Source organism: Neodiprion virginianus, chromosome 2 (assembly GCF_021901495.1).
Source record: "Neodiprion virginianus isolate iyNeoVirg1 chromosome 2, iyNeoVirg1.1, whole genome shotgun sequence".
Lineage (NCBI taxonomy): Eukaryota > Metazoa > Arthropoda > Insecta > Hymenoptera > Diprionidae > Neodiprion > Neodiprion virginianus.
In genome coordinates this window covers 7,292,081-7,319,229 of record NC_060878.1, presented here as the reverse complement: position 1 = coordinate 7,319,229, position 27,149 = coordinate 7,292,081, and the positions used below count along the sequence as shown (strand labels likewise).

Sequence of the window (27,149 nt, the reverse complement as noted above, 5' to 3'; positions counted from 1 at the left end):
TTTTATTAAATTACAACCGATCAACGTTAATCTGTATATAATAATATATGTATACAGGTATATGTATATATCAATCAATATACTTTGGTGACTTACGTATTAAACAGGTACGAAATATCGACATTCAGTATACATGTATACTTGTATCATGTTACATATAGGTGTATATGTATACACGTAACACATTTAAAAACAATCGTATAAAATATCTATGAAATAAAGGGAGAGAGAGAAAAAAAAATTGTTCGGATCCCGCGACATGCGCGTCAGTAATTTGTCATCACGTCCGTCAGAGTGATCGCAGGCGCTGATCTATGCGATCGTCCGGCCGCTCCGTGGTAGATCAATTCCTGAAAGTGAAAAAACACGCGGAAAGAAAATGAATTGCATAAAAACCATAGCGGTAAACGAGGCACGAAGTTCACGATGGACTCAAATCTTTACCTGACTATTCTGATGCGAACAGGCTCGGAGCGCGCGTGAATGAAGCTCTCGCCTGGTGAACCGGAAACCCCCGAGATTAATCGTGTCGACGTCCAAGAATTCGGCGCCGATTGTTCTTCGCAGAAGATCCGGCGTTTCGGTAAGCCTATCAGACGATAATGAACACAGTGATCCGTAGTGGGAGTGATGAAAGTGCGAATTCGATTCGAATATACGATTCTGTCTGCACAGCGGGTCCTCTCCCACTAACCAGTACGTTTTCATTTCCCCTTTTCCCTGAAAAGATTTAATTTTCTTCTCTCATTCGAATTTTAAACATGTTTTAAAGTGGCAATATTTTTTGGACGATATTTTCGTAGCTTTTGTATTTTCAATACCCTACGTCACGTTTCAAGCGAAACTGTTTAGAAAATTGACAAACGCTGGTTTAGTGTTATAATCGTAATATTTATCGTTTAAGCTGTTCAGTCACACATTGTTCAAATCAATATTTTGGCCTCAATTTTATTACTCGGGGGATTTTGGCCTCGCTGATCACGAATCTGATGTCAGACTTTGATAATTTGTAAATTCAAGATGATGGGTCCGATATGGTGGATGTAAAATTGAAAAAAGCATCAAAATTGCCTTGCATCATCGTCGCGAGTAAAGTCACGGTGCTGAGATCGGTACCGTTGAAAATGCGGAATCGTCCTTGCACATCGCGAATCTCTCGCCAGTTTCATCGTCCGCATTGGTTATTACCGCGAACCTGTTCGCAACTGACCGTCTGCCGAAGATGCTGTCCAACCGACGAGAATTGCACGTATGCAAAAAGTTGGGAGCAACAAGAAGAGGAGGAAGAATAAGAGGAAAGAAGACTCCGAGGTCGTCCAGACGTACAGACCCTCGGAAAAGTTCGAGGATCCGTGAATCGCGAAACTAGGTTCACCACTCTGCCACCCAGTTTAGATCAGCTTGCACAGACCTGGTAAGCGCACCAACCTTGATCTCTACCATTCCTCGTTCCTCGGCCTGATAACCACCCAGTTTCTGCAGTAACTTCCACGCGTCCTCGGACATGTGAATCCTGAGCGGTGATCCGGAGGATTCCATCCTTGAGGCGGTGTTCACGGTGTCACCGAAGAGACAGTACCTCGGCATTTTTAGACCGACTACACCGGCCACGCAGTGACCTGAATTTGGAACGGTTGGAAGGAAGATCGATCGATTGGAAGATGGTCAAGATTGTATACCGAGAGAAAAATATGATGCATGCGTATCGTAGTGGAACGTCGGAACCTTGATTCGTGGTTTGACTAACCCAAAGGCATGTCAGGTTTCACTACTTTTATCCACACGATGTCATTATCAATGGCCAAGTTATGTTTGAGGACAATCTTCACCATATTTTTCTGCCACGATTCCTCTGGTTAGCATCGAAAGCTTCGAGAAATACGAGAAGGCACCGACTCGCTTACCTGAGTGAATTCCTATACGGATTTTGAGACTTTCACCGGGCTTGTGGGGCAGCTCAAACCTGCTGATACGTCGTAGGAGGTGGAGCGCCATGGAAGCTATTTCCCCGGCGTGTTTATCCCCGTTTCTGATCGGCAGTCCGGAAACGACCATGTAAGCATCCCCTATGGTCTCAACCTGCGAGCCGGTTTTTGAGTAAGTCGTTTTACCCTGGTCTGTACCTGGCGGTGTTGCAATGATGATGATTACGATGATGATGACGGTGATAATGATGATGATAATGGTGATGATGGTACGTTTGAGTATGCGGAAAACATACCTTGTAAACGTCGTAATGCGAGATGATATAATCGCAGCAGGTGTATAGCTCGTTCAAAAGTGTAATCACCTGCAATAAGGCGAACGATACGATAGAAAAAGAGAATTATACTGGCACAAGTAGTAGATGTTATTCAGTGATCGAGGAATCGTTGTTGCTATAACTCAAATCTGTTGTTGAGACGCGAAATAGAGGAAGTTGAATGGGAATGTTGGTAATAACGCGGTTTTTTTTCTCGGATAAGAATTCTAACCGTACGCATGCATAATTCATTATGATTTAGCAATAAAACCTTCGCGTACGCGTAACGAATTGATCAAATTGTTTGTTATGCGGTTATTATGCCGTTAGCATGCTCCAAATCATTGCTCGAGAATCAATTGGGGGATGCAATCGACTTTGACCTTTGTACCTACGTATAACGCTATTGCGTACACATTACATGTGTATGAATAATAAATTGAAGTGCGTGTATATACGTATATATACCGATGCGTAAAATATTTATTAGAAATCGATTAGCACGACGTCGATTCATCCGAGAAATCCAATTACCGGGGCGTAAAATTTGAAAACGCGGTAAATTAGAAGTCATTACACAGGTCTGCGGTGAAAAAGTTTTCTGAATGCTTGTATCTGATACATACAGATTTTGATTTGCTGATTCCGAATATCAACTCTGTTTTTACGTATTTGAAGTCACGTACCTGTAAAGGAGTACTTTCCGCTGATAATTCGGTAAAACCAACGATATCGCTAAAGTATATTGTGACGCTGTCGAAGCTCTCCGCTTCTACCGGATCTCCCCTCTTGAGAGCGTCAGCGACGGTTCTGCGTGCAAAAAAAAAAAACGATCAAACGTTTTCTTGAACGTTTCTAGCGAGAATGTGTTTACCGCTAAAGCAGCCCATCGATAAAACTTTCAAAACCATTGAAGGACCATTGATGGAAAAATTTCCAAAATCGTATCACTGGTTAGGATGGTCGGTGGGTTGAAAATTGGCACTTTTTATCAATTTCATTACGAGACATTCGCAGGTTTAACCCTTTGAGGGGCAGTGGGACGTACGCGTATACGTCCCACTTGTGTTTAGTCTCAGTTTTTTTCATAACTCGAATATATATTTTTGACAAGACAAATACTAGTACGTACGACCGTCTCGCAACGAAATGGAAGAAAAAGTTTATTTTCAACTTGCAAACTTAAAGATATAAATTGACAAGCGGTCGATTAACCTCGAGGCTGCTGTAGTAGCATTCCATCTTAAATAAAGTCTCGTGACGCATTACTTAGGCAACATCCGGTGCAGCAGAGCGTCAGTTTTTTTCTTTTCTTCCACCAATTCGTTCGTCCTCTGTTGAATCAGCCCCTCGAGATTGCAAGCGTACTTTTCCATGATAGCGAGCATGTTGTCGAATATGTTAGCCTTTCTGCAGCGAAACATCAAATGAAACACGACGATCAGACGCTGATCGCGCTTCTAGGACACATTAAGCTCACTCACAGTCCGGCCTGCATCGGCTTTAGTACAACGGAAACGAGCTTCATGTCCGGCCTGACCTCGGGCTCCTCGTGCCAGCAGGACTCGATGCACCTTATTATGTAGTCCGAGACTCCCTTCACGTAGCTCAAAGTCGGACGTAGCCTTCGTCCTTTCTTTATGTTCTCGACGATCTCCGAGTGGGTCAATAGCGTGTCGTCCCAGGGGAATCGACGCGTCATTATTTCGTAAAGAACTAGGGAAAAACTGACGAAAGAGTAGTAATGGAAATCCCAAAACAACCTGGTAACAATCCGACTCGTAGACTATCCTAACTGACCTGACTACACGGAGTAGACTCACCGTATGTGCCCACCTTTACCAAAGTATTTATTTCTCAATCAAACCTTCATTCTCTTTAATTACTCGATTCATGATTAAAATCTGCCATTGAGCAAGGCTTGAACAAGCTGCTTAACACTCGGTACTCTTGATTGTTTACTCGAACCGAAGCTGCACATCTTTGTACCACTTCTGCGGATCTGAACTCTGATTACATGTCAAGGCAAAGTCCACAACTGGATCAAACGATAGTTACCAACCAATGACACTGAGGTGACTAAAACTAGTACATTTCTACCCTACCACTAACCGACTGTGTCGTTGGTTCATGATTGCTGATCTGGTTGCAAGAGTGAAATGTAAAGCAAGTCTGAAATAAAACTCCAATAAATTGATGGGAACAGAATTTATAGCAAATGTAACCAGAACCTTAACGCAAACTGTTAGAATGTTGTACGGTTAAAAGGGCATTCTACAGTGTTTACATCGGGTCTTCAGTCATTCTAAGGAAAAATTTGTTAACATGAAGAATCATTGCCATGCAATTAATCTGAAAAAATTGTTACCAGGGTTGTAAATTAGCGCGTCTTCCGTCTCTTTAATCTCACCTGTAGACGTCCCCTTTCTGCGAGCCTCTGGCCGGTGGTGCTGCGCTTCGAAGAAGCTCCGGGGCTCGGTAGAGCATTCGTCGAAGCTCCTTTTTCTGGTGGTCAGGCTCCTCCTGGCCTGACTTGAATTCGTGGAGTCCGAAGTCCGAGATCTGTAGCACCCATCGACTGTCCACCAGGCAGTTACTGCTCCGCAAATTACCGTGCGATATGATGTCGCTGTCGTGGAGGTAGATCATTCCCTGAAATTTCGGGAGAAGGACCGTGCGTGGATTAGCGCAAGTCTCAATAAAAAAAGAAATAAAAAAAAAAAAAAAAATGTGTGCTCTCCATTTCAGCTCTGCGTAAATACTTTCTCACGTACAGTAATCCTCCCCAAATCCACTCGTCAAACTTGTATCGTATATCTACTCTACTCTCGTGTTCTCGCATCAACTAATCTTAGCTTACTTCAGTAACCGACAACTCCATTGACTTCGGAACGCCACCCTCGTTTCACGTGCTGATTATACGTCGTTCGGTCAAAACCTCGTCATTTTTTGACGACTTGACACAGTCCTTCGGTACCCGTCATAGAAACTACACCCCAGCAAACCGAGTTGAAGAAAAATTTCTTGCCCTTAGGGTAGGTGCCCGACTTTGCCGGAGAGGATTATGCGCCTCGGTAAAAAATGATGTACCTACGTCTCGTCCGTCGTATGTACCACGTTCATCGACGGAAATTGACTACTTTTTTTTACTGTCTCGAGCGATGTTGCTCTGCCGATTGACCTGCTGCCCTCGAGTTTTGGAGTGGAACAGGTTCGGAATATTCCCACACATTTCGGAATCACCGCACTCTGTTGCAAGATTCTTGGACACGGAATGCACACGTTTAACAGATGAGAAAAATACTCACCCGAAGCAAATCGGCGACCAATGACGACGCGAACATCGGATCCAACCTCAGGTCGTCGTTTTGCAACAAATCCCGAAGCGATCCCCGAGCGCAGTAGCCCGTCACGATGAAAATAGCCCCGGGCTCTACCACCGCCCCCATGAACGGTATCAAGTTCTCATGCCTAATCTCTCTGATCTGCTTGAGCTCCTTTCTTATCGTCCTTGTCATGTCCACCGTCTTTTTATAGATCGGTTTCACCTCCACTATGCTTTCTCTGTAGAGAGCAACTCGCGTGTGCGCTTTTGGAGTGCAACCCGGCTCGCCTAGGTACACCTGTCAAATGTTTGAGAAGCTTTGTAGACATGGGATTACGGTGGATATTTCTATCTGAAAGGACTCCGCAGAATCCTTATGGAAATCGGCTCCCGATCGAATTGGTTGGATTTTCGATATGTTATGAGTACATATCTACCCGATCAAAATTTCTCACGAACAAAAGTCCCAAAAATCAGTAGTTTCCGAGACATAGACTTTGAAAAAAGCAAGCTTCAAGGGGGACTTGAAATCAAACTTATCACCCAAAAACTGCACGGCATATTCGCAGAGATTCCGCAGACACGTGAAAAACAGGACAAGTCGATTATTGCAAGAATCGGAGGGTCTCGTTCTGCACGCGAAATCTGACGTCGCACCTTCTTCCGGTAAACCAGCGAGTTCATGAATGGAATCGACGCATTCATGGAACTAATCACAGCTGCCTGCCTATCTCTGAGAATCGACCGTACAGTTTTCAGAGTGATTTATTTGATTCAAGTCCCTTTGAAGCTTTATAACTCATGAAAATCACGAAATCAATACATGTCAAAAAATCTGAACTCCCTCCTTCCTAAGCCTGTACCTCGAAAACTAGTGATTTTTGGGACTTGTGGCCATCAGAACTTTTGATCGGGAGGATACGTACTATACATACTGAAAGTCCAGCCAATTATACCCGGAGCCAATTTCCGTAAGGATTTTGCGGGGTCCTTGTATATTCCAATAACAGTAGGTACGATAACGAATACAGGCAACATTTGCATCTCGTCGTGCTTACCACGCTTTTCTCGTTACAAGAGTCTGAAACGTCGCTGGGAATCATCGTTAGGTCCTTTAACTCTATTTTCCAAAGTATGCAGGCCAATTTTTGTTCGTACCTGTAATGCCTGCGGGAATTGAATCCGGTTATAAAAATTAGAAGCTGAACCCATGCGTGTTAATGTCGGTATTGGGTAACGCTTGTGTAATTATCACCTGTTCTCTACAAACGACTATCCCATGTGGTACCGCATTTCAAGAACAATAGAACTACTATCCAATTATTTGCCAACATCAAACCGACGAGCATTGGTTGACGTCGTGTTTGAACAGTAAATTCGCAAACGCAAATAGCCGAGATATTATTACAAATTAAACAATTGATGTTAGTACCTACTCTATGCGGTATAATGACAGCGTGACTATTGGTGATAATCTGCAGCTAAGCCAACGATTCGGGTCTTTTAAAATGTTGATAATTATCACCAATTCTTAACACAATTCGAAGAAACGCGAATGAATTCCAAAGGCGTGGGTGCTAATGAATGCCAATGCGTAATTACGATATTTCGTTGAAAGATTTGTTGCTAAAGATGCGGTTAATTTAGGAACAGGAATGATAACGATCCTGCAGTCGGTTCATTAGCACGATTCGTAAGTTAGTTGTGTAATATTTATCTCCAAGGTTCACGACGGCATTATTTAATTTTCAATTTAACCTGAGGTTGAATATCATTCAAAAAGCGACAGAATTCCTGTTTTCGTTACACGTTAATCAATCGACAAATAGAGGGTTGAGTTAATACAATACAGGGAAAAATGTTTTTTATTAGTTTGACGTATTGAAATAATGAATATATTCCAACACCTATTGATGAATATCTAGATCTTCCGTGTTCGAAAAGTGTGTCGAGTTTCTCGACAGAACCCCAATACCGGGCAGACATTCAACTTGTTTTTCAAAAGTTTTGACTTGTTTTACTCGGAGTGTCCGCAAAAACAACCTCGGTTCAATCTATCGCGCTGTACCAAACTTTACTTGGATGGGACATCGCACGAATCGATAAACCCGCGAGAAAACTGTTGAATCCCAATTGTTATTACACCAAATACCGCGGTTGTGTTTATCTCTCCTGATTTGTTGCTTTTTCAACCGGCCCGTAAATAAATTTTATCGCTTTCCGCCATGCTCATAATCAGTATTGATTGTGACTTGTCAAGTATTAATCCCTTGACATTTATCCTCTGGACGAAAATTCGTATCGCTTGATCGAGACGAGTGATTGACTCTGTCTTGTTTTGTGCCAAATCTGAACTCACCGGAGCTCAGAAGTTGGGCAGCAATTAAAGATCAGTCTATCAAACTGTCTGTATCGAGAGTTTGGAGAAAAGAAAAAACCGTTTCAAACTTTCCTGTAATGTCGTTGATGCCAGTGATTGTGAACACGGATGAAACATTTCTACTTTGTGATGGAAATGGATCTGAGCAAATTCGAATAACACAAGGTGAGGTATCAAAAGTTTGGGAAAAGACTTGATTATTTGGTTGTTTTTAATTAGATTTTAATGTTTTTGATTTCAATCTGCTTCCTGGACAGATTTTTTTTTTTTGGACTACGGAGATAAATTATTGTACATTTTTTTTAAACGACCTGCACCGAGATCTGCATAGTGAAAAAATCAACCCAAAAATATTATAACCGGATCGTTAGCATCAGAGTTTTATCATTTCGAACTTCCTGGCAATAAAACTTTTTCTCAAATCATCGATATCTCTGTAAATTGTGTGATTCGAATTAGCTCGGATTCATTTCTGTCCCGCATAATATGGATGTTGTTTCATTCGTGTTCACCATCATCGGTGTAACTAACATTGGGGTATATTTTTTGAACGGTTTTTACTATTTTCCTTCTCCTTGCAGCTAGTAAATTCAGGACATTCTAATCCTATTCCGTCAAATTCTGAATTCCGGTTAAATTTTAACGGGACACGTCGGTGAAACATTAAACTTTTTGACTTGTTTAAAATTCGAACTCATAATAAAGCTCCATAAAACAAGAGGTTTTCACTCGGTTCTATATGTGTCTGCATATATTATTTAAAATAACGTCAAGAGGTGGAATTTTTCAAAAAACTCCATGCGTAACAATTCTCGTCGTAAAAATCTGAAAAAATTAGGGGATCATTTTTCAACTATTCGGAGCCGATCAAAATTCAAAAATGACCTTTTTCATGGACCACCCTACTGGTCACATGTGGAACGTAACTGATTGGAACCGAGTGAAAACCACTTGTTTTATCATAGAGCTTTATTGGGAGTTCAAATTTTAAGTAGGTCGAAAAAGTCTTCGAGTTTCACAAACGCGTCCCCTTGATCGCAAAAAAATGAACCTACTTGAAGGCAAATACCGCAGCGACAACGACGAGGGCAGTCGCAGCCAGCAGGGCAACCTGGAGTCTCCAGTCTCTCCAGTCGTTGATGTTCGACGAAGGATCGTCGAGTTCCTCGTCGACGTCGTCGCGACAAAGTTCACCGGTGAATCCGCACTCCGGTACGGCTCTGGGCGGCTCAGGACCGACCCACTGAATTTCTGCACGGAATTGAAAATGAGGCGTCGTTTTGCGTGACGCAAAAAGTAGTCCAGTCAAAATAGGTCTGCATTAAAAATATTCGGCACGGTGGTATTTTTGTTTACAGGGATTTTTGACTCTCGGGAACTCAAATCTGAAGTGATTTTTGAGCTGCATAGCAAAGAAATTATTTCGCAAAACTTCTCCAGACGTCGTCGTTAAGTGGAATTTCTTTTGTCTCGATTTTTTAATCCGACTCCGTTTTCGACGTGTGAGAACGTAATTCGATGTAGAATTTTCCGCTCTTCGCGATGGTCAAGGCATTTTTCGTCTACCGATGGCAGTTTTTACGGAAAACGCATGAAACGTCAAACTTTACTGTTTTCTCGAAACGCCGGTTATGCAGCTAAAAAATGACTTCGGATTCGAATTCCTGAGGGTCGAAAATCCCTAGACACAAAAACGCAGCCACATCCAGAATATTTTTAATTCAGACTGATTTTGACCGGACTTAAGGGACCAAAAATCGCTAATCACCTCTCTTCGGGTTGATGTATCTGAACCTCGGTATTCCGCCGGTGTCGTTGTCACTGTACTGGAAATAGCCGACGGGCTGCATGGACAGAATCTTGAACGTTCCGTTGGTCTCCTCGTCGTCGAGTAGCGATACCACCGTGAAATTACCTTCGGCATCTCCGTTTTTGTCTATAAAAACCTGTTCCGAAATACCTACACTTTTGTTTCTTGGCGAGAAATGAAATAGACGAAATGAGAAGAGGACTCGAAAATTTCCTCAATTCCATAAAATTGGTAATGCTGTTCAGGTATCTGAAAATTTCTTTTCCTTGTTTTTTCCCTAAGCTTACAAAAAAAAACAAGTATCGAAGTTTTAAAATTATTACAATACTTTTGTTTTACCAGTTTGAAATATAGACATGAACCTTTTATCATTGAAACCTAATCAATTACTGCCGTATAGTTTCAAGATTGAATGGTTTTCTCGTATTTTATCATTCGATAAAAATTGGGCCACCCTCTGAAACGCGAGACTACACCGAGATAAATTCCCAACTCTGGTTATTAAACAGTCCTCAACAGTTATTTTCATTTTCATTACCATATCTGAAAAACACACAGTTTTCGATCCATACATATAATGTAAAAAGAAAATAAGTTTTGTTTCTGTCAACAGAGAGTCTGGTTAGAAGTTATTGTATACTTTATTGCAACTATCGTGATAATTTGATGCTGATGCAACGATAAATTTATGCTAAAGCCTTTTTTGTCCAACAAAAAATCAATGTAGGGAAATGTGCAAACACATCAATCGTTGCATTTACCAGAAAATATGTAATAGTATTGGCAATTATAATTTCACTAAACAGTCACTTGTACCAAATCACTTGTACCAAATTTTGTTTCAATACCAACAATACTGTCAGCCATAATCCTAGCAATTGCTAATAACTATAAGAAATGATTTTATTTCTCAGTGTGGGTAAATCTCGAATTATGAAACTCATTATCACGTACGTCGTAACCCTGAAGCGAATGGTAGCTCCGGTTGCGAATTTTGCTCAATATCGCCGATCCGTTTCTGGGGTCTTCGCCCTCAGCAAGAAGCTCGGTTGCCGCCCTGGCGTATATCATAACCGCATCGTATAAATAGGCTGCTTGAATAGGCATCTGTGTGAAGAAACGTTTAGTTAAACTAATTTTAGTAGGATTCGTGCGGTTTGTGCGGCATTATAACGTGGATTAAAATATCAAGGTGGGATTATTCACAAAGCGGTGCTCTAGAATCCTGTAGGAAACCCATTAGCAAAAGCTCACTTATTATAAGTACTAATTAAAACCGCAGCCTTTACAACTTAGTAGGTCGAGAAATCATGAGAGGACTTGAATAGTCGGATTTAAATATCGAATATGTGATTGTTTCTCCGGCCTTGAATACAGCGTTATAAATGATTGTACCAAAGTGTGCAGTAAACGATAATCGAGTCGAATCACGCGTGAACGCTGTGAGACATGTATAATATACTCTGATATTATATCTCTTGAAAAAGAATTAAAAAAAAAGTGATTTCACATTTGTTTTATCATATCGATGCTGATAGTGGGCAAAAGAAACAAGGACTTTTCTCAAAGTGATTAATTACATCTATGATTTTTTTAAATCATTCATGTTTGGATCGCATAACGACGTTATTATAATTAATTAGTACGGTATTTATGCATTTTAAATACGTATAATCTTTATTTGTTTTATGCAGAGCCGATTAGTACAACGTACGGTATGATAATCAAAAGCTTATTGTAACAAGCAAGAATCAACGCGAATGAACAATTGAGCGAGTAAAACTGGTTTAATGAAAAAAATTGTAATAATAAGAACGAAATTACCTGATCCTAGCGAAATTTTCCATTCAAATGCGTAATATATAATATTGGCGTCATGTATAATATTCTGATTGAAAGTAATTGGGAGAATGGAAGTGATCGTATAATAAGCAGTATTCCTTACAAAATACGAAGTATATTAGCCACGTGCGAATACCGCGGATAATGAATTGTTTGCAATCGTTCGTCGCCTTTCAATAAACGCGCCACTTGAATGAATGTTCTGAAAATCTTTCAGCTTTTGTGTACCGACTCATTTCGCTCTAACAATAAAAATAGAGGAAGGATGAAATAGAAGGTGGATAAAGAGCGAAAAGAGAAGAAAAGTAAAACTGAGAATACGATTGAAGACGAGAAAAAGACATTTATATACTAGTTATAAATTTTCTCACTAACCGCAATTGTCTTGAAAATCTCACTGTGATACGGAACACAAAACGGCGGCTTCACCGAATAGTTCTTGATACGCTCGCAGACTTCCCTATGAAAAGATATTTTTTTTTTTTATAACTTCTTTTAGCCATTCATTCATTTTTTTTTTCTTCTTACTTTTTTTCTTTCTTTCTCTCATTTAGCCATTATACGATGTTTAGTACAAGCTTATACAGAGTGTCTCTAAGTAAACACCGCAGTATGTTGGGTTGCCTATCACTAAGGCGAACGGATATCGGTAAAGCAGACTTAACGAGGCATCATCAGTTTAACGTAATCGTGGAACGCGATCACTGACCGCTTCAGCATAGGTTACAAACAAAAAAACAATTGTTCGGCCAAATTCAGACAACTTGATAAAACGGGCATTTCAAGCTCACTCGCGAGAACATTTAAACGCGCTACTTGCGGATAACTCGGTAGGTCTGTGTTACCGCTATTTTTTCCCCTCGGTGGTAGGCAACCCGACATACTGCAATGTTTAGTTGGAAATGCTCCGTGTTTAATATGATTTATTTCGAGCATATCGAAGGGATTGAGCAAGAAACTCACTTGAAGTTTGGATTTATTACGTGAGTCGGGGTTAGCTTCAGGACGGATCGAAACCCGAACTTTACATCCTGTGACATGTTCCTGTCCGGCAGATACGGGTCTATGTAATCTGAAAAAATGCACAGACAAAATCGCCTTTAGGAACAAAAAAAAAAAAAAACAAACAAAGGCTTATTCAATCAAGGGGAAAATGAATTGAAGTAATTTATAAATTCTAAACATGTGAATTAAAAAAAATGCTATGTGTTATTTTAAATTTGCCGTAATGCAAGATGCTTCAAATTATTTATCGTCCTCGTTGTTCTTTTCATCTTTTGTAAAATGAATTTAAAACTTGTTGAATGTAGAAAAAAATCTTTTAATTAAACTGATGGACGTACTTATTACAGTCATATTTTAAACCTGTGCGTGCAAAACAATTTAAAAAAGCACAATTTGTATTGCGGGACAGCGACGACATTGTAAAGATACTTGCGCAGTTGATTAGGAGCAATATCCCATCTTCCTATAACGTAAATTTTTTGAAAATTAAATTTACTTGTACCGAATGAAGAGAAAAGTGGATCGAGGATCTCCCGAGATAAATAATTATTAAATAATATTGATTTGCCGAGACACTGATCATTACAGTGAGACAAACCTTACGCAAGCTTGGGCTATTACGTACATCAAACAATTTAACACTGCTCCCTTTTATCTCCCTCGATCCACTTTACAGGGTCAAATTATTTGCTGCAGCATATCGAAACCCTGTGTAATTACAGTACTTTGTGATATAAACTCACTCCGTTGAGTTATGTCTATCCTCCTTTGAGGATCGTAGATCTTGTCGTCTACCGAAACGATTATGTAATCCCCCGTGTACAGTAGCCGCCGTTTCTGAAGACACTTGACGAAATCCACCAGCGCTATGTGCTCTCCGACGAACAGGTAGACTGCAAATCGTTAAAATCAGGCGAAACATATAATTGGTTAACTATCATGAAAACCGATAATTTTTTACCGCCATTTTATATCAATGAACAAAAGCTGAGAATGTATCGATAATTTATAATTAGTAAGATTTAATATTCAACGATACTGATACGATAAAATAACGATTATATAGTAAGAAAGTTAATGAAAATTATCGATGTTTGGCAAACTAATTATCCGCACTCGAATGAGTTTCGAGCTCAAAATACATTGAATAATTAGAAATTTTTTTGTTTTTTTCTCAATCTTACTATTCAAATAACTCGAAAACTACGGGAGTGAACAGATCAAAAATCTTTTCAGTCCCAAGCTAAAACGAGCCTCATTGATCGAGAGTAAATAATCATTGAAATTAGATCGTTTATTTTGTAGATATCGTGTCGTAGAGATATTTGATTCAAAAAATGTTCAGAGCTAACTCTTTAGACTTGGCACATAGAAATGTTATGAAATGTCAAATTTGTCGACTTTTCATTTCCGGTATGTTCACTATTCAACAGCAACTTCTTTTATTCGTTTTCCTTCTCTGACAACATAGTAACGATGAGTCGATAACGGTAAAAAAAATTAAGCAGCAACAAATTTTGGCTTTCTTCAAAACCTGACCCTGCTTAAAGAGATCATTAAACTTTGAAAAGAACAATGTTCCGTAAAGTTTTTACAATATCGAATCTCCGTCTTTTTTTCGGCAAATAAACTGATATCTAGAATTGTATATTGTAAATGAACTTATTTATTTGTAATTTAATGTAACAGAGGGAAAAATGTAACGAGGTCAAGTGACAACATTTCTGATTGGCACGATTCTTGTTAACGGTAGATTTTCCTTCACGGTTATTATTTCGATAGTCGCAAGTATTACTCGCTTTTCTCGAAGAGGAAAAATACCGATAATAAAATGAAATAGAAGGAGGTTTATTAACGGAAAAAATTTGAAATATATATGTATATTATACCGTGAACACGCAGCAGCAACCTTCTACGGATTCCTATAACATTTGTTATGTCACAGATATCGGGATATCGTATATTTTCCTACCGTTATAGCTGCAGTAGCGTTATAACCCTGAAATGATTTTCCATTCAATAATCTCGCTGCAGTTTCGATTTTTGTACCGAAGAAATTCTAAACGAATGGATAGGATCCAATTCCCGACTTAAACTAATATCTTCAACGATTTGAATATTTGTTTAATTGAAGTTGAGACATTGACTGTAAGGATTCACGTCACGCAAATATGTGTAACAGGGTGTTTAACAATTCAAAAAATTTTGATTTTTCTACACGCGAATGCTAAAAAAATGCTTGCTTGTGGTCTAAATAAAAACCTCAAAAAGACAGCGCACTGTAACATCAGTTTTAGAGTGTCCGAAAACAATTTTTCAAAAAATGTCAAATATTAATATTATCACCCCTTTAACACGTATTATCTCGTTTATATTTTACAAGAGAATGAATTATGGTTCAATAAAGTTGTCCGAAGTGCAATACAGAGAAATGCTTATACCGTAGGATCGCAAAAAAGTTGAATATTTTCATTTTTATTATATTATCTCTTTTATATTTTGCAAAGAAATGCATTACGGAATTTTTTGCGATACTTCTATATCACAATTTCTCTGTAATGCGCTTTAGATAATCTTTCTGAACCGTAATGCATTTTTTTGTAACAAATAAAAGGGATAATACGTGTTAAAAGGATGCTATCATTGATTTTTCGCGTTTTCAGAGAAATAGTATTTGCACATCCTAAAACTGTTGCTCCGTGTCTTTGGGGTTTCTTTTTAGACAAGAAGCAACCACGTTTTGTACGCGCTCGCAGAAAGATGGAAATGGATTTTGTGTTTTTTTTTTTTCTGTTCGGCAATTTCACGTAAGAAAAATTTTACGCGAATGGTTATCATTGAAATTTCGAAAGAACCGAAACACGCAAGTCTTGTTACGGAAAGAATACTTTTGACGTGAAGACATGCATAAAAAAAAAAGTTGAAAATTATTTAAGCGAAGTGGGTGTAAATATATGAAGATTCTTTTTTTTTACAGCTAACGAGTACATCAACCATACGTTCAAAATTCAATAATAGCGATAAACGCTGTTCAAACCGTACTAGGTTATTGGAAATTCAAATAAAATCATAATTTTCACACGATTATATCATATTGTTGTATAAAAATTATGTCAAAAAATTATATCCAACGAAATTCACCTCTAGTTCTCAGATACGTCGCCGTCACGATATCGTCCAATTTGCTTTCAAATATCGGTATGTAATCGTTGACGGTGAAGGTGTCCATCACGGTGATACCGTAATTCTGAAACACAAAATTACGGTTGTAATTATTAAAATCATCTTTGTTTTTTCGTTCTTAAGAATAAGGCAAATAGAAATTCAGTCACGGTGAAATTCTGTTTTCCTTAAGAAAACTTATTTGTATGCAAATAAAAAAAAGAAAATCGAAAAAGAAAAAGCGCTGTATAATCGATCGAAAATAAAACAAGCGGTACACTTTGACTATTCAAATTGGAAAATAAAATAATTCAATTAATACTTTGAAACGTACAACAAAAATCAGGTCAACCAAAAATTTTTTTAAAGAGTTTATATTTAAATAAATAAATTTTGATTCTGTGCACGGAATAATAACGAAAATCTTCCTTTATTACTCCTAAAGTTTGCTCTTGTATTTTTTAATAATAGGTAAATAATGTGGTAAAGGAAAATAGGTAATTTTTTTTAAAATTCGAAATATCGTTCTGATTTTTACAAAAGCAAACTTTACCTAACAATACTATTTTTCCTTTTATCAGTTACGTGGACAAAATCAAAATTTGACACCTAGGACGCAAATTCAAAATTCGCGTTTACCGGTGTAATTTATGCATTGGAATTTGAATAATATTCAATCCGATCAACTTGATTTTGAGCTTTTGGACCCAACAACACACACGTTTTTTACTTTTTATAAGAACGAGGAAAGAATGATAGAACGTAATTATCACCTGCAAGTAATCCTTGAGCTTCTCACTCCAAGCTGGCCTAGTTTCACAGACGACGACAATCTTCGTCCAAGAAAAAGCTCTCAAGAGAGCGACGACACTTTTGCTTATTTTACTCGTAGGCGGAAGTGTCCTGGCAAACGTGTAGTACACTCGACTGTCCGATACTTCCGGGTCCTCGCATTTCTGCAGTCGGATATTGGAACGGGAAATGCGTCGTTATACAGTATAGATTCTGCAGAGCTTTGAAAAGCCGACAAATCCGCCAGAGGCTATAATATTGTTTAAACCACAAGCGGAGAAAATTGAAGGAGAAAAAAAAAACCTCGTTCCGTAATAAATCGAATTTTCATCCCCTGAAGATTTATGATGCGGATTGTTTTTTTATCTTTTATCATTCTTCTTCTATATTTCACTCATAAAAATCAATATACGCGAACCTGTGTCTTTTTAATCCCGTAAATTCCTCGCTTATTAGCTTTTATTTCATCTTTATTTATGAACAATGTGTCAAAGTGTTGTAAAACATTATTGTATACACAAACGGGTGAATGTTAATCCGTCTGTAAATACTGCAACGGTATCAACTTTCAAAAGTTGATCGATTTAAAACTTTTACGTAACGCGCTGATATTCTGCGAACAAAAAAAGAAGAGACTCAAGAAACTTGTAATTGAATTCGATTTTACAATTAGCTGCGGCGCTGTAATTTTATATAACATCACTATTGAGTGATAATCAATCTTGAGAAGTCTGACGTGAAATTTTTGGAGACACTGCGCGTGATGAGCGAATTATATTATTAGCAGCTAACGCAAGACGTTGTCTGGTTTACTTTACTCAGCAGGACGAAAATTCAATATTCTTTATTACACGTATACGAATAATTATCGGTGTGTTATAATTTTGAACCGACCCTTTCACGTTTTTGCAAAAAATCCTCACTTCTCAATTTTGGGATTGTTTAAATGTTTATACTAAGCCGTAACAAAACGGGACACGCAAATAGTAATTTTCTCACATACATGTTTCATTACCTTAATTTCACCGATTTTAACCTCCAAAGTATTACAGCTGATTAAAACGAACCTGAATTTTCCAATACTGATCCCTGATTGGTATCTGATTAATTATTCAGCCATCGGCAAAGAGGTGCGGAAAATTAGAATATCCGATGAGAACTGTCCAGCCATTAAATCGAGGTAAATTAGAAGAAGAAAAACAACGTGAAGAGAAAAAAAAAAAAAACGAGACTTCACGTCGGCGCCGTTGCCTTCAATTTGACAAGAAAACTTCACAGTATCTTATAATTTAATCTCTCGCACACTTGGCGAAAGTTGGTGTGAAATTGCGACATTCATTAGTGAAAAATATCTGAAATTGATCACCTGATCACTAATTAATTTTCAATAAAATTTTCAAGCTTGAATGAAATTATCAAGCGATTTGCTAATGTTCGATAATATTCGTTATTTCGTCTCGTTTCACAAGAAGGAAAGAACACTTCCTCAATATCCTACCGATTATAATAAATTATGCCGTAATATTTCCTCTGTTGAGGATGATCCGAAGTGACAATTACTGTAGCGAATGAGGCACGGCTTTATTGATTTACATTTAGATAATTTTGTCAAGAAATAACCGGATATTTGAAAGAGCGTCGGAAGCTGCAAGCTCCGCGCATTTCGTGCTGAATGCTGGCCACGTGATTTCGTCCTCATCGAAAATCCAAGAAATCCAAGGCACATCATTTATTTACTCTGCATGGGCTGCGTGTCGTCGAATCGTCGTTATCCTCGAACATTTTCCCTCCAAACTCCACTCCACAAAATGTAGAAACAAAAACTAAATTTCCTTTCCATTCTGAACTGCCAAATTTTGCAAATTCCCACGAGCTTCGCGAATTTATTCGCTTTTAAGATCTATATCAAATCCGTCGGGTGATGAAAGCGTAATTTGTTCCAAACAATTTTTTAATTTTTTTCTCACAACCTGCAACGACATAATTCTACATTGCAAAAATTTATCGTCAATTCCGTTTCTTTTTCATTTTGCCTCGAATTTCACTGTAAATCATTTTCATTTCCAAGAGCTTCGCCGCACGCTAATTAAACGCGCGTGCAGATTTATTCACCGCCACATATCAGCCGAAATCGCGGCACATTTTCCTCTATATATGAGCCTCCGCATGTTTCGACAGTTTCGCACAAGCCAAAAGAGACATTTATTTCCCCGCAAAATCGTTTGCTTTTATCAAGTCACGCACATTATCGTAGATTATATGTTCTCTTATCAACGGATTAAAAAATTAAATTTAGCGTAATATTTATCCAGCTGTAAAGTAATTTATAAATTTATTTGTTTGTTTCTTCTTTATAATTTTACAGATATCGGATAAAATTACTTTAAATCTACTTCAAAGTTCGCATTCCCCACCATCTATTTTGTGACCCGATTTTCAAGTTTGTGCAAATTTTTTTTTAGAACTCTCAAGTTATTAATATTCGTACATGTTACAATTTACAATATAATACAAGTATTGTACATAGGTGTTTGTGTACATACGGTATTGGTCTGGGAATTTTTGTTAATTAAAGAAGAAGCAAAAGAAGAAGTAGAAGTTATCCTAATTTGCAATTTCCCCTACAAGCGGTTGATGGACCGAATTTATCGGCTGATTTTTTCACCACTTTCGCCTTCTTTTTCTTGATCCTTGTTTGTTTTTCTTTTTCCTTCATCGAGAAACGAGTCGTTTGGAACGAACTGCGAACCTTTAGGTCGTGAAGTTTTTCTTGTTCGAGACAAAAAGCGTAATCTCTGTAGAATAGATGCAGTTAATTTTTTTTTTCTTCACATTTCATTCTTTTTTTTTGCATAAGACCGCAAACAATGAACGATTTTGCGTCACCTGGTCGAACACGATACTGAGTAAATTGTATTTTACATCTAACAGTTACGTTATTCCATAAACATGTATAACTTTTCATTCGTCAATCTTCGTTAATCGCATCGACTTATCCGGTAAAAGAAGATCAATTATATTATAAGCGTACCATTATATTTATTAGAAAAATTTACAGCTTTCGTTTACGTACGTAATGAGTTTTTCATAATTACTGCAAAGATTAAAGATGCGGAAAATATCGAAAGGATTAGGTAGACTTTTTACAGAATGAGAGACAGGAGCGATTGTTTTTAATATTTCTCTTTTTCTATTCTAACCAGAATCGAATTGCCGAATCGATTTGTTGGAAAAAACAAATTTCTCAAGCTTGAGTTATGATATAGTGATCATTTCTCTTTTAGAGAAAAAGATACCCTCGTATAACTTGAAATCTAAATAAGTTCTGAAACTTTTTAATTTTCTTTCGACGTTTCGCTGATCATTTCGACGAAAACGGAAACGAAAAAAGATCGAATATCTTTATTCAAGCAAATATCTCGTTAAAAGTGAGTTTTAAACCATGCTACAGAAATTGATATAACATATGTAGATGATTAAATTTCAGCACGGCTATCGCTGTATTTGGATTTCGTTTTCCGCTCTCTTAACGTTTTGCAGTGCCAATTAATTGCAGAGATGGGAAGAAGTTTATTTGTGGAAATTGCGTCGCACTGTTCATATGTCGTGTCTTAATGGTACCTAAGATCGGTAACTAAGAAAAAGCCCAATTATCCGCCGTCCGTTTCAGCCGTTGATCAAGCATCGATGTTTGTGTTTACGCTCTTTTACTTCTCGTTGAAAAATAAACGCGCACACGCATTCGCACAATCGAAGAATCTTGTACAAGCTAAGGTTTGTTTTATTTCCGAAGAATGTGAATGGGACGGAGTTCAGATTTCGAATTTTTTGTTGGCGCGACTCAAAGTCAAGAAATCAAATTTTGACGAAGTATCAGAGTTTCGAGTGGTTCGAAACCTGACGCTCAAAGTTCCGAAAGGGCGAAAATGAGAGAATTTCAAAATCTGAAACATCGGAATTCCGGATGACCGAAGATTTTCAGTCATGTGAATTTCTGGCTCGGTGAAATTTCACCACTTTGATCTTTCTTTGTTTTTGATTATCGATATTTTTACCTTCGGAATCCTGGTAATTCCGATTTTCGGGTTTTCTGATTTTTTACACCCACTCGTGGAGTAAACCACGCTGTGTGAGTATATTTAATTTTTGAAATTTTACTCCGTTGAAAATTTATTTTCCGGAACTTTGAGCCGTCGGCTTTCCAACCATTCGAAACTCAGTTGTTTCTTCAAAGTTTGATTTTTTTGCTTCCAAGTTTCGCCACCGAATAATTCGAAATACGCCGCTTTCGGAACTTTTTAAATTCTGAACTTCAACCACACCTCGTCTGAATTTATTTGCATAAATTCATAGACCGAACGTAGATTAATTAATATACGATTCATTTAATTTCAAGATATTCAAGCTTGTGCAATCGTCGTGATATTACATTATATTATTCGTACTTACATATGAAATCAACGGCAAGTTCCACGCCGCTGCTACAAGCGCTTCTGATCTGCAGGAGTCGTCTGGTCCTATGAAAGCTACCGTTCCGGAATCCCTCATTTCCGTCATTATCCTTATACCCAATGCCGCCAGCGAGTCGGCGTTGCTTCTTCCTGGAAACGGCGAAAATGGAGATTTGAAATTCAGTTTTTCGGGTGTAGTTGAAAAGGAGAATCAAAAAACGCCCCAAGCGCGATTATTATTTTATTTTTTTTTCTCTCTATTTTTCGTTTATCCATCACTCACAATTTCAATTTCATGCCTTTTTCAATTCCCCTCATAGATTGTTTTTCGTACGTTCATTCCGAGAGAAATTTCAAACGGTGCTTATTTTAACGTCCTCAATAATAACTAACTACATTCATTTCTCATCGTAAATTAAAAACACAGTTTCGGATAAAATTGAAAATAAATTTCGTAGAGCCTGTAAGCAAAAAATCTACTAAACGTCGTCATCCTTTTTTCTATTTTGTAATCAATTCGATGACTTGTATTTTCTTGTTAACCGTTGAAATATCTAATTTAATGTCGGTCCAATAATGAATTCATGATAATTTTTTCACTCAACAGAAAAAAAGAAAAGCATGGTACTATAAATAAATAAACAGTCCTTCAATTCTGTTGTAATCAGAGAATATAATATCGAGAATTATAAATTACACTAAATGTATTAACATGTAACTCACTTTCCGCTGATTCGAACGACATTTGAACTTTTATATTGTTTTCTAGCAACACTAACAATTTTTGCAATTTTTCTCGGTGTATGAACATATTATTTTTTAAATTGTTTCTTTTTTTTTTTTTTGTATTATTTTCAGATTCACCTATGTCAGCAGCGAGGAACTTCATCTCTATTCCGGGCAAGAGATTCGGATCCGAGTTGACGGTGGCTATGGCCAAGGGTAACGCTCCGAGAACCACCTGTTCGATTTTAGAGTTTCATTAATGCAATCGTTCCGTTTCGATGCTCGTAGTACATAAACGTTTATTCGAGTTGTACGTGATCCTGTTCGATAGGAAATTGAGAGAATTCTCTCGAGCTTCTCGTCTCGTCTGCAGAAAGAATAACAACTGGAAGAAGTAGGAGGGGGGAAAAAAAAATGTCGACACTCCGATAGATGAAAATTTCCTTCTCTCATCATCCTGCAGCTTTTCGCCAAAAATCGATACTTCGTCGTTGATTTTGTTGTCAGATTATCGTTGATCATTGAGCGGTTATCAGATTTATCGGCATATTCGTGAGAAATATGAAATAATAAAAAATGACAAACAAGTGATTAGATATCGACTTATCTCACTTTCTTCGTCGTTTTGGCAAAGGATTGAAATTTTTCAAAATTATGCTGTATAATTTTGTTCATTTGTTTCTCATATTTCTAGACGAATCGTCGTAGATTACGAATGTGCAGCAATTCGACTAGTGAAATTGTCAAAAAGTATTGATTTCGAATTGACCTCCTCCTTAATCCCGTCAGCCAATCACGGTAAAACATGAATACCGCTTGTAAAGGGTAGAGATTTGGCCTCCAGCCAAGCCGGAACTGTTCTCCAGGTCATCTAGTCAGATTCGCTGTACCGATAAAATGTATCGTCATCGTCGGACAGACACGCTGCGGAATTTTCAAGGAAGATAACTCCTGCATGATGCTTGGATAGGAACGGTATTCTCGAGGTTTCTCTTTGCCCGATATTATACATTATTCATTGCTTAATACTCAATGTATATGGCAACTCCTGCGTGATAACGTGTTTGCCTTTGCTTTATACAAGTTTCGCCACCTTATCGCCAACCTGCGACTAACGCTTCGTAATTCCACGCTTAAGGGTATGGAATATTACTACCCTTACCGACCGAGCAAACTCATCATTTTTCTTCTTATATTAAATTAACAAATGAACGGCCAAAGGTTCGAATTTCAGGAGTTCAGAAAAGTTACTGATGTCCCGAAAATTGTTAAAAAAATGTGTCGTTTTTTTTTGACACGTGTTAATATTTACACATTTTACCGCATTTCAGGGGTCAAAAGCATAGCTGAGATACTTTGCGCAATTCCGGAAAGAACGAGGAGTAAAATGAATCGTCGTTAGATTGTCTTCGTGCGATATTGAGGTCGCTAGAATTTTTTCGATCTTCGCTACGAAAAAGAGCGATGCACCGTCGAAATTTGAAACCTTATCGTTCGTTTGTTTATTTAATATAGGGAGAAAACGGTGAGTGTGCTCTGTCGGTAAATGTAGGAGTACTACGTACCCTGAAGGATCACGGTTTGGAAAAAGATTGATACGTTTTGTCAACTTTCTCAGATTATTGTACACGTGTAAAAGCTGCAGATATCTCTTTTAAGTTACAAAAAAATTAGTGAAGAATAAAAACATCGAAAAAAATCTATAAAATTTTTTAACGCGTACTTAGTTTGTACAAAAATTGTCATTTGGATCTCACCCTAGATTGGGAGAAAATTCTTTTTTTCGTGAAAAAATAGAAATTTCGACCATTTGTTTACACGCGCTATTTTTGCGATAAACAAATAAATAAATTTTGTATTTTTGTTCAGGCTTAAAAATAATTCAGGTACAGCGTGGAACGAAAAAACTGGGCAGTTGTTACCAAAAAAGTCGTTTAACAAGTAAAATGCTGGAAAAAGAAAGGTGGAAGGGTCCCGGCGGGAATTAAAAGGTTAAACCGTTTCTTACCTGACTTCTTCCGTATGAGCCCAAAAATCCTATAGTCAAACTTTTGTTGAAACTGTGAAGCCCCGAGCCGGTCAAATAATCGTACAAAAAATTGTAACCCTGAGCACCCGAAGCAAAGCTTGTCCTCGGACATTTTTCAAACTTTCTCGTATGATTTGCACCGATATCTTTAACAAGCAGCGGTACGAAAATCCACGTCGATAAATAAACGAGCCTCAAAAGGTAGACCGTCATTATTATGACGAATCAACTTGCCAATCCAATATCTTTATTAAATCGCTTTATTTGTTGTAAAATTTATTTATTCGGCAGGGCGATGCGACGTCCTCATCTTCCGTTTTCGATGCCATGTCTCTTTTTTTCTTTTTTTTATTTTTTTATCTTTTACTGTCGCTTGTTGCTGTTCGCGATTTTTCGAATTCGATTAAGCGTTCGATTAATCATTCATTTACGATTTCTTTAACGTTCAGGAACGAGAATTTTTACAAAACTATTCAACGTCATATTGCTGTTATATTTACTTTACAACACTTGTGTAATAATAATTGTTCCGCATTGTAATTTTTCCGAGTTTGCAGCCCGAATCGGCAATCATTCTTGTATCAATACAAGTGAACAGACACTTAGATAATTAAACAAACAGCAAGTCGACGGTCTTTGTCGAAAATTTCAGTTCACCGTAATTTCATTTTCCAGAACTCCCGATATTGTTGGAAATTAATTCCATACCGCGATTCTTGTTTAGTTAGGATTTAAATTCTTAATTAGTATGCGGTTGCAATTCTCTTCGAATGTGCAAACGGATCGATGAATTCTGTGTTCACGATATTCATTCCTCGAGTATACAAACATATAATGTCACAACGAATTTGCTATTTTTCACTGTTTTTTCAACATCTTGTTATTGTTTCCAATGGTCGTGGTGGTCTTGTTTTTTTTTTCCACCGCGGTGAAACGTGCGAGAATCTTATTTCTTATTTCCGTGCAAGTATCGTGGAGAAAATTTGGAGCGATATGCATAATGTATGTATAAATCTGGACACTTGAGCCGTCGGAGAAAAATCTTTATGGTTGCAAAAAATGAGCTTCAATAGCGAACGGTAGAAAATCTTTACCCCCGTATTTTTATTCTTGCGAGTATCTTCTGCCTCTATCGGCTACACTGTATTGAAAAGATTACATTTTTACCTCGATTTTTACTCAATTCCAGACAAAATTCCAGTCCCTCGATTTGGTACAAATAGAAACTTAAGTTATATCTACGGTTGATTATTTTTCAAAATTTCACGAGGATGGTTGACGATTTATAACGGTAAATGAATTCGTTCCATTTTGTCATCGTAAGTAAATTTTACAGACGAAAGTTTATAGTTATGGTTTAAAAATCGAAGTCAAACTTTTTTAAATTTCGTTCTTTTCGAAAAATTTTACTCGCTGCTCTGAATATCTGATAACACCCTTCGGTTTCAGGCTCTCCGAAGGACTGGCGTTGTTTTCGCGGATTCGTTGTCGAGACCACGCGCTAGTAGACAGCATTTCGATGGATTTTGCGCAGACGGGGACGCCTTGAAACTGACAATAAGTTAGAAAACCCCTGCAGCGGGGGTTAATCTTTCCTGACCTTCGTAGCGTCGAATCAGTAAAAGACGGATAAGGATAATAATGTAGAAATAAAACGGAAAGATCGCAGTGCGCAATATTCAATGTCGCAAAAATCTATTGTCCCCAATTTTTATACGCACAAAGTCAAAGTGTGGAATAGTCGGGTATAATGGATAAAATTAAAACATAGAATAGTTCGAATTCAGACGATTTCTATACATTTTGTCTTCAGCAGTTATTTTATATTCTAATTTATTCAGACCATTCTATATTTCGACTTTATGTGCTTGATCCATCTTCGTATAGGTAATGATTTTGAAAATCGATATCGCGATCCTTGTATCTTCCGACCTTTTCGCATTTCTTCCCATCGGAATCTGGACAGATACTGGTAAATTTTCGTAAATTTCATCTCTAGACGTCATTCGGTAAATATGTTTTAAAACGCGATGTCAGTTCATGCAGAAAGTACACTCACGCTTTACAACGTATTTTTCCTATGCCTTTACATACATAAGTTTATAGAATGGAAAAATTGCTCGATCCGACGAAACGGTTCAGTCAAACTGCAAATAATCGAATCAATCCGTTTCACAGTCCAGTTATTTGAGTATTTTTACAATTTCAATTTCTAAGTAATGCGGTATCCTTTTTCTTACCTTCGTCTCTTATTTGGATAAACCTCAACTTTGCAGGAAAAAGGGAAGCTTTTATTACATTAATTACTTGTATTTCAAGTTTCTGCGTTAAAGAGGGAATTTGAATTACAAATTATACGTGTAATACGTATAACTCACCTCCAACGATTATTCATGCATAATTTAATCACACGACCCCCGATGCGTCTCGTCGTTTATTAAAATTATCTTCCACTTCTCAATTGCGATCTGAGAATTTTATTTCTCACTTGTAATACCCTTGAAACCATAATATGTACGTCGTGCGCGGTGCACATCGTTGTAGATCTACTGTAATATGAATCGTAAAACAGATAAACTATACAGACTTTATATCGTCGTCTTATGCGAAGTTTTTCTATTTTCTATTTTCTCTTTCTCTTTCTTAGTTACCTATTGCTGCGAATTTTCCGTGATAAAGAAATTTATCGCGCGTTTCATATATATTATAAATATATGCATTTTTACGAAATAACTTAGTGAATTACGATTGAAAACGACACTCGGAAAATTATCCGTCCCTCAAATGATGCGATTTGCAGTTTAAATCATGGGTTGAAATTGAAATCGCCAGATATTAAAATCTTACAAGTAATTTAGTACTTTTGATTGACTTGGAAGACTGTTAAAGAAGCTTGAATTAACGGCTCGTCAGAATTTCTCGATTAGCAATATCGTCCGTAGCCCTTTAAAGCTGCCAGACCCACGTTTTACGCTCCCCCGACATTTCATCAACGGAGCAAGTTGTTATACTATGAATTACCAGTAAACACGAGGCGTGAAAATTGTGACTGTATTAAACGGGAATTTTGCCTCACAAATGGGGGAAAGCCGGCGTTTTGCAATTTTACAAATAGGCGCACCCCGGGTTTTACGATATGGACGACACGTACAAAGAAATTGGGCTTAATATCTCTCTCTCTCTCTCTCTCTCTCTCTCTCTCTCTCTCGTGGATTTTATGTTCTCAACTCTGGCCAATTTTCCTCAACTTTCTCCTATCGTCAGAAAAACTTTCGAAACCGACTGGGACCGACTGAGTGACAGAATAGATAAATAAAAAATTGGGTGTATAATGATATAAAATAATGTGTAAAATTGTGAAAGGAAGTTTTATTTTATGGTGAAT

General features: G+C 37.7%; 1 protein-coding gene across 1 annotated transcript; it reads right to left on the bottom strand.

Moving 5' to 3' along the window:
- LOC124297142 (guanylate cyclase 32E) lies at positions 1 to 25,207 on the bottom strand. Its single transcript, XM_046747829.1, has 22 exons — positions 23,744 to 25,207; positions 21,874 to 21,970; positions 21,008 to 21,159; positions 16,540 to 16,722; positions 15,746 to 15,851; positions 13,348 to 13,497; positions 12,563 to 12,671; positions 11,975 to 12,059; positions 10,712 to 10,864; positions 9,716 to 9,893; positions 9,003 to 9,198; positions 6,626 to 6,734; positions 5,551 to 5,865; positions 4,653 to 4,894; positions 3,727 to 3,969; positions 3,512 to 3,652; positions 2,929 to 3,052; positions 2,222 to 2,290; positions 1,905 to 2,079; positions 1,429 to 1,619; positions 445 to 720; positions 1 to 350 (listed from the first exon to the last, which is right to left on the bottom strand). The coding sequence occupies exons 1-22, from the start codon at positions 23,975 to 23,977 to the stop codon at positions 267 to 269; spliced, it is 3,612 nt and encodes a 1,203-aa protein (XP_046603785.1). The 5' UTR covers positions 23,978 to 25,207; the 3' UTR covers positions 1 to 266.
- Positions 25,208 to 27,149: the final 1,942 nt, after the last annotated feature.

Bases quoted from the DNA above. Each gene is read 5' to 3' on its own strand.
- LOC124297142 (XM_046747829.1), bottom strand. From the start codon at position 23,977: ATGACGGTCTACCTTTTGAGGCTCGTTTATTTATCGACGTGGATTTTC. The intron at 6,735-9,002 runs GTAGGTTCATTT...CAATTCCCGCAG, and splicing joins GCTGCGGTATTTGCCTTCAA to GCATTACAGGTACGAACAAA. The intron at 3,970-4,652 runs GTGAGATTAAAG...CTCTTTCGTCAG, and splicing joins CAGAAAGGGGACGTCTACAG to TTTTTCCCTAGTTCTTTACG.